This window comes from Atractosteus spatula, assembly GCF_055471065.1.
Source record: "Atractosteus spatula isolate fAtrSpa1 chromosome 10 unlocalized genomic scaffold, fAtrSpa1.hap1 SUPER_10_unloc_5, whole genome shotgun sequence".
Lineage (NCBI taxonomy): Eukaryota > Metazoa > Chordata > Actinopteri > Semionotiformes > Lepisosteidae > Atractosteus > Atractosteus spatula.
This window is the reverse complement of record NW_028296625.1, coordinates 887642-896028: the sequence shown is the minus strand read 5'-3', so window position 1 is coordinate 896028 and position 8387 is coordinate 887642. Positions and strand designations below refer to the sequence as shown.

Genomic DNA, 8387 nt, shown 5'->3' with positions numbered 1-8387 from the left:
AGCATGCGTGGGCTGCAAAGGAAAAAGTATAGGTTTATTCCATGCTGAAAAGAGAAGGAAACACGACGTGGACCCTTCTTCTGGTGTGAGGTGGAATAAACCCTTTACCTGTTCCATTGATGTTAATTTAGACCGGAACTCCAGCAAATACCTAACAGACTTCAATCCCGCTACATAAGGTGTTAAGGGCAACCTATACGTAGCAGCATCTAAACTGGTTGCTTTAAGAAGTTAAAGACCTGCGCAGGCTGACGTTGCACAAACACAGGGTGAAACAGGGTTTTGGCATGTTTTCCGTCTCCGCCTGGGGGGAAAGGGACAGTAAAATAGCAAGGAAAATACAAGGGAAGAAAATGAAAAAACAGTGCTCACTGCAAAACAAAATGAAAAAGAACATTAAAAACATATCTGGGGAACAACAAAAACACAGAATCTAACTGCAAGAGCTTTTTCAAGTTTTCTGTACTCCATCGTGCTCCTCTCGTCTAAGAAGATATCTCTCATCTATCTGTGTACAGGCCAGCTGGGGGTCCACAGCTGATGGTAATTTAAGTAAGCAGCTGTGTCAGCATGCATGGGCTGCAAAGGAACGAGTAAAGGTTTATTCCATGCTGAACAACGTTTCGGGCAGTGGAGCCTTCTTTGGGTTTGGTACAGAGTAAACCTTTACTTGTTTCATTCATGTTAATTTAGACCTGATCTCCAGCAAATACCTAAGAGCACCTAAACTCAAGAGTTGCTTTCAGTAGCTAAAGACACAGGCAACACTGCTCCAGGTAAAACTCAAACTCACAACCTCAGCATGACTCCACTGTGCGCTGCTGTATAAGCACCACGCACTGACTGATTGCGCCACTGCAGCTGCGTGATTTATTTTCCATGCACAGACTGATGTTGCACAAACACAGGGTGAAACAGGGTTTCGGCATGTTTTCCATCTCTGCGTGGGGGGAAAGGGACAGTAAAATAGCAAGGAAAATACAAGGGTAGAAAATTAAAAAAATAGTGCTCACTGCCAAGTAGGAAGGAGATCCCGGGTTTCGGCATTTTGTTTCATCGCGCCCTTTGTTCCTCTCTCCAGCGCCTCCTGCCTAAAGTAACGCTTCCCTTACTCAGCCCGAAATGCAAGCGAGACACAAGTAGTGGCACCTCCAGGTTTCCGTAGTTTTGTGGTTATCACAATTTCCTAACATGCGAAAGGTCCCTGGTTTGAGACTGGGTGGAAATGGACTCTTTTTGCAAGCTCCAGTACTTCACTGAGGTCTTGAGCCACCGGTCATTTGTTCCCAATGTATTTCCACTGCCTTCATGCACTCTTGTACCAAACGCACGTTCCTTCTGTACGCATAGCCAATCATTTGCAATTGGGCTGTTTCGACAGACCAAGACGAGCTCTGTCGGCTCAATAGCAGCGCAGGACCTGCAAGAACAACAGAAAGGTTAGCATCCAGATGGGGCCTCTTAGTGAGCCCAAGATCTCATCAAGAATCGACTCCAGCAACAGGGCTGGGCGCATTGTTCCATACTCCGACCACTCTCAGTGTAAACAGGTCCCTCCTGGTCTCTGCTTGAAATGCACTGTCCTGCATTTGCTTTGGTGTAACTGGCTTCCCCTGCATGGGCGAATGTGAAGAAGATCCTTAGTAAGCCATTGAAGAAAACAGAGAAGAGGTCGGAGTGGCCTCTGTCATTCATCAACGATCCAGTCAGGCAGTACTCCTCTGTAAAGCAACGTTCGTTCACATCGATTGGCTTTTTTTGCCTTCATTCGTGCATGTAGTAAAAGTAGATGCCCCTATTCTGCCGGGACCCGGAGTCGGACCGGGGTTGTTGCGGCCACAACGCAAAGTACTGACCACAATACGACCACGGCGAGTTACCGAGACACACAAGGCGGGGCGGAAAAGGTCCCCGCTTCGAAACAGATTGGCTTCTTTTGTCGCCACGCACGCTGTTTGGGGATTCGCCTAGTGCTGTGATCAAACAGACCCACTCACCTCTTAGTGTGGCGGGATCTGCACAGTGCATGTCGCACCGCTTCCTGCTTTCACTTCAATGCGCGTCCTTATGTCGAGTTGTGTGCCGTGCAGAGGCTCTGAAAGCGAGAGCAATGAAAAGGTGCACGATGCTGTGAAAGAAAACAGAGAAGTGAAAGGCAGTCCTTTCTCTAATGAGGTAGAAGAAGAGTAACTCCCCATTGGGGAATCAAACCCCAGTCTCCCGCATGACAGGTGGGGACACTTGCCACTCTCCTAACGAGGAAGACATCACTCTCTTTGACCCCCGGCATCGTGTCCCGACTCACCGTGCTGGAAGCCGATGCGTGCTGTGATTCTTTAACGGAGCAGAAATGAAAACCCAGGAGCCGTGAGATCATTTCAGCATCTCGCAGCAATTCAGCATTTCGAAAACACAAACGACCAACTCGGAATGACTTGCTTTTAACGCTTTTCAAAACGTTCTTTGTGCACGACGACTGCGCCGCCTAGCAGATACAAATGGGTTGTACAACTTTGAACTAGCAAATGGAAGAGGGCTAAGTCCCCTCTCTTTTAGCCCAGGTTCGATCTGTCTCCCAGAATCACCAGGGCGCGTGTGCCCATATTTCATTGTCTGTCCTTTTGTTATTGTAACGGATTCGGGTTCTAGGGCTTGTGCCCCTCACCGCTCCCACCCTAGTTTGTGCTTCACTGTATTGGCTTAAACCCAGGTCTTGCCAGCTGATCTAAAGAACAGTTTCTTTTTTAAGTAAAAAAGGACATACAATGGAAATATGTAAAAAGTATAAGTTTCAGCTTTTATAATTGTGAATTCTTCTGGATGTGAAGTGTCTTTTTCTGTATCTTATTTTATATTCTGTCTCCTTTTTTGTATTTCTGGTGTTTAAACATTTTTTTTTAAAAGCCCACCATCCACTATTCCATCCGGGTACTATGGAAGCCTCACTGGCGGAAATGGGATTCCATAAAAAATATTGTAATTAATTTGATTTTTATCAGGGCACTGTACAAGACAAGTCTTCAGGCCTATAGATCCTATGATCTTGTACGATTCATCAATATAGTGTAACGGAACGGCCGACATACACGTAGTTCAGGTGGGTAGCTGCATCAGCATGCGTGGGCTGCAAAGGAACAAGTAATAGGTTTATTCCATGCTGAAAAAAAGAAGAAAGAAAATATGTTTCGGCCGAAACGTACCATTAAATTTTACATTAACAATACCAGCCAACGATACATTATCATTTCACACCGGTTCTACAGGAATCTACAGCAGAGCCCTGAGTTGACTCCCAGAGTCCCACTGAGCCCATAGAATTCTACATCACCCCTCACTTCTGCATACAGTCCGCTGAGAGCGCCTGTCCATAAACCACTGGATTGAGAATGGGATCAAATAATTCCCCATTTTCTTAATTCTACATCGAAGGACTGTTAAAGGTCTATTTGAAGGCATCGATTCGTATTCTTAAACCAGATGAACGCCTGGAATAAGTTAATATTACTTTAAAAAATAAATATTCGTGCTACAATACTCCAGTTGAAGTCACGCTTCTAGCTTTGCGGTACTCTGGTGCATCACAAATTTATGTTTGAATTTCTGTGGATGAACTACTATAGGTGTACCCTCGCTCACTTTCTTTAGCGACAGTCGTTGCTCTTCATCTGAGTGATGTATTTGCCTTGTTTACAGTTCACTTCCCTGCAAGGAATATTCACCTCAGAGCTCTCTTTCACAGACTGCAGGAGCTATGTTTGTTAACAGGTGTTACAGTGATGACATCTTTCTGTATGATCAGGACAGGAGCTGCAGGTCCACTGTGTTGTGGCTGCAGTACAGTTTTAGCTTATTATTATAATACTTTTTAACAGCGACAGATTCTTAAGATCACGAGGTGTTTACGATATTATTTCAGTATTAAGCTGTTACTACATTCGGAACTGTCCCATAGGATTCAGTGTTCCATTAGTTTGGCACTAAACTGCTTAGTCTATTGCAGGAATTGTACTTAGTCCTGTCCTGTAGTGTCCTCTAGAGGGCAGCAGCTGTTTCCTTGGGCTCATTGCAATTGGGAACATTGTGATTACTGAGCAGGGGACTGAAGTCAGCAGACGAGCGTGTTGCAAATCGGTATTAATCTGGCGTACAGAGCTGCATGTTAATCTCTGGATCATCTCCAGTTAATGTGATACTGTTCTTACCTTGCAATTGACCCAATCTGACTACTGGCACGAACAACCCTGTTATTACAAATAAACGTCTTGTGTACCTACCGTGATACATAAGTTTGGTGGAGAGGTTTGGAAGCCCATATTCAGTCAAAGATGTGTGTGCAGATCACTGTGATATATAGACATCAACAAACTGACAAATACACTATTAAATGTTTAACTGATAAAACCCAAATGAACCAAACCTGTATAAATTAGTGGTGGAAAGTAATCTTTTTACATAGCAAAAGGTCTCTGATCCTTTGGTAAGAACGATGGGTATATAACCCATTGTCCTCAATATTAGAAATGAATCCTTGAGCACTGCCATTGTACCAACGGTCCTCAAATGTGCTGCCATTACTACTGTTCCATAAAAGCCTAACATTACCCTTTCTTGCATAAATTGTAGAACATGCCGTCACATTTCAGTTGCACCTCAGTAGCAGTTTGATCTATTATCACCCTACTCCCCACATCATAACCTTCGCTCTTCTAATTCTGGTCTCCTAACTGTCCCCCAAGCCCGTCTACACTGTATGGGTGACGGGGCCTTCTCCTGTTATGCCCCAAGCTCTGGAACTCTCTGCCCAAGGATACCAGGGTCACCTTCCCTAAAATCCTTCAAAAAGAGCCTTTACTGACTGGTCCTATTCTTTACCCCTCTGCTTCTACTTTTCTTAGTACCCCCATCCATGGTCTCCTCTGTCTATTGGAATTGTTTTATCCTGTGTATTCTTATTGTAATTCTGTCAAGTGCTTTGAAAAGCCACCTTCAGAAGCATTATATAAAATAGTTTATTCTAAATCCTTGAAACTTTAATGGGGCACTGCAGTAGGGCTAAAAATTAACAGTGTTAGTGGGCCAGCAGGATTTGTGCAAATTATAGGTAGTCACAAAGGAAGACTAGGATTCACTTGTTATTCATAACGGGGACACTGAAACAGTGGAGAGGCTTTGTGTAGTAAGCGTTCAGTCTCAAATCTACACAGTCTGTGCTGCTGGTAGAGGTGGTTGTGAACACCCATCTCCCAGATCACGTGCTGGGATCTCTAGTCTCAATCCTAATACTTCTCATGACTGTCCACTACCACTGCTGTGAAATCAACACTCCTAAGATAAGACCTCTGTGATTCTAACTGTACCATTATTCACTGATGTTTGCACACCAGTATTGTTCCTCTGCTAAGGAAGGGAAGGCCTACTTTACACCAAGCCCCTGCTGACAATTCCTTCCTTGCGTTTTTTAGTCAATCAGTTTGCGCAGCCTAGAATAGACACCAGATCTCACTCTTACTGGGCACTACAGTAGCAACTCACACTCCATAAGCACTACCCCTCTTGGAAATGGGAGGACTTCCAGTATATTGAACACCTCCATCTCTCCCACAGTAAAAAAAAGTCACACTGCCCTGCCCAAGGAATAGTGCAGCCATCTTCGCCCAGTACAATGCTTTATTACTCCAGCCATTTTCAGCCCTCATTGGCAGCAATACAGGAAGCATTCTTGAAAGTGGAACCCCCACAAATACAGTACTTCAATTTATTAATGGGTCTCACTTCCCTTGCATTCCTCCACCCCATTCAAACCTATAAACCATAAAGAAACAAGGGCAGACAGAAGGGTCTTTCACAGCTTTATTGAAATGTTGCCATTACAAGGCGAGTGGAGGCAGGAGAGTCACAAGGGCCGGGCTGGAGCCTTCATTCAAGCACCTGGGGAGGAAGAAGGAGAACAATCCTGCTGAACTGCAGGACACCCACCCCTACAGGAGCTCCTCCTGCCAGACCCTACCTGTCCACTGGCCAACATCTCCAAAGTCCTCTGCTCCCTCCACATCCTCACTGGAGCTCTGAAGGTCTCCCTCCTCATCCTCAGTCCAGTAAGCTCCCACATCCAGAGGAACTTCTACTGGTGCCACAGCCACCCGACTGCTGGTCACCAGGCTCCTGGTACCTGTGGACAAGCAGCACCCAGGAGTGAGGGATCTGCTATACCCAGAGACCCACAGTGATGCCACTCATCTAAACAGTCCCTTTGTCCAGCATGGGACGATTCCTCAGTTGTCCAAGCATGGTTGTCTCTTGGGCAGAGATGCATCCACAAGGGATAGAAAACCAGACCCACCTTCATTCCAGCTGCCAGCACACCTGGACTCACAGCAGGCACAGACCTCATGGTCACCATACAGCTCCTCCCACCTGGAGGAGAGGAGGACAGGTGAGGCCTCCACCTGGCATGTCCCAGAGCACCCTCAGCAGGCTCCTTGCAGAAGTACCTCTTAGCCTCCCTGTTGTAGGTGCAAGACTTGGTCCCTGATGTTGCTTTAGCAGGAGCCACAGCCATGACAGTGCATGTACGGCTCAGTCACTTCATGCTGCAAGAGGAAAAGTCACAGCATTAAGGGATCAAGGCCAATAGAGGGACAGAGAAGGACCTTCTGCCATCTGTGAAGTCAAGCTGGCAGCTCTAGGCACTACAGCTGCCACAGTCTGGTTCACATCTAGATCATGGATGTGAAAGCAGACCATGGATCAGTAGAGCAAGAAGGCTGAGCAGCCTTTGAGAGCAGTACCTTCCTGGACAGCTTCTTCTGGAAGAGGAAGGCATCAATTGTGAAGCGGAGCACATCCTTCTGCTTGGAGGGGACAAACCTGGACAGGCAGCCATCTGCCTTGCTGTCCACCATGCACCTGGGGACAAGGACAAGGATGAACCCCTGCAGGCTCTCGGAGCTCCTGCCCACCTCCCCTCCCAGAAGAGGCCGTACCCCAAGTTGTCGATTATGGGGAAATGGGGCTGGGAGTGCTGGTCTGGTTTCTCCGTTACGTAACACGAGTGGATGTACAGCCTCTGCTCCACTGTGGCAAAGTAGGCAGTGGCCTGGAAGTACATGGGCTGACCCAGGAAGTACTCATCCTTAGGAGAGAGCCGGACCCAGCGGGCTGGAAAGAGAGGCAGCATTACACCTGCACACAGCACCCCCTGCAGGCAGGAGGAGCCACTCGCTCAAGGAGCTTACAGTTGGTGGTGAGCAGCACAAAGCTGTGCTTGTTCTTCAGGTCCTTCTCCTGGCCCACGTGGGGACATAGCCAACCTTGTAGGAGTAGTGGAACCTGCAGGACAGAGGGGGATGAGGGGCTTCTGGACACTTTCCCCAGTGGCTTCTCAGCAGCAGAGCCCTGCCTACCTGTTGTAGGAGCACTTGACCGGCACAGAGAAGGGAATGAAGCGATGCACAGGTGCACTGGAGGAGGACGGGGCATAGCGGAGAGTGTTGGAGTACACCAGGCGGCCCTGGACAACCTGCAGGGTTACAGAGGAAGGGATATTCCCAGGAAAGGCAACCCCGACACTAGCCCTACAGCTCACATCGATACACTGCCTGTAGATGAAGCCCCACTTACCGATCGCTCGGTGCCGCACTCGTGAAGCCCGTAGATGAAGTAGAAGTAACGGCGTGTGGTTCGGCTGACGCTGCAGTTGCCCAAGGTCACCTCCGATGGCCGACAGCTGAAGCCGAACAGGAGCCGACTGACCCTCACGTACATCCTGCTGGAGTCGCACCACACAGCCACTCCTCGGGTGCCCCCGATGGCCGGGCGAGCCGGCTGCCGCCCTCGCTGGGGAGGAAACAGGACGCTCTTGATGTAGGCGGGTAAGGGCCTGCTGCCGGCTTCGGGCTTCATCTTCTCCTTGTTGAAGTAGGGCGAGTACGCGTCCCTAGACACGGGAAGGCGGCGGAAGTCGAGAGCCAAGGACTGCGAATCGTTCTCGCTTGCAGACAGGTCTTCGGAGGGCGCATCTGCCAGGCTCAAGTCCTCCGACTGGGCTGCGTCTTCGAGAGCCGGGAAGTCGGCCTGGAGCGCTAATTCCCGAGAGTCCCAACCAGCCGGCCCGGCGGAGATCAGTGCGGGGAGCCCAGCCCCTGCGCACAGGCACAGCATAAAGAGAAACGAGCACATCGCCAAATTGACGTCCCGCTAAACTACTACAGAAGTAAGACAAGTAAACCACCAAACTGTGTTGAAGCAAGAGAGCATAAAGTGTGAACGCGGTGACTACGTTTTTATACTGGCAGGACCTGCTACCACACACCTGATCACACTACCGCTCAATCAATTACACACAGACCCGGATTGTTCTCAGTGTCTAATTAGAACCTGCTTCCAGT

At 48.2% G+C, this 8387-nt stretch overlaps 2 protein-coding genes across 2 annotated transcripts; both read right to left on the bottom strand.

Moving 5' to 3' along the window:
* Window positions 1-6539: 6539 nt before the first annotated feature.
* On the bottom strand, window positions 6540-7108 carry LOC148812077 (zona pellucida sperm-binding protein 3-like). The gene is made up of 3 exons (XM_088908675.1): window positions 6984-7108; window positions 6789-6906; window positions 6540-6590 (listed from the first exon to the last, which is right to left on the bottom strand). Exons 1-3 carry the CDS (start codon window positions 7106-7108, stop codon window positions 6540-6542), a joined length of 294 nt encoding a protein of 97 aa, XP_088764801.1.
* Window positions 7109-7271: 163 nt separating this feature from the next.
* On the bottom strand, window positions 7272-7902 carry LOC148812076 (zona pellucida sperm-binding protein 3-like). The gene is made up of 3 exons (XM_088908677.1): window positions 7621-7902; window positions 7404-7519; window positions 7272-7329 (listed from the first exon to the last, which is right to left on the bottom strand). Exons 1-3 carry the CDS (start codon window positions 7900-7902, stop codon window positions 7272-7274), a joined length of 456 nt encoding a protein of 151 aa, XP_088764803.1.
* Window positions 7903-8387: the final 485 nt, after the last annotated feature.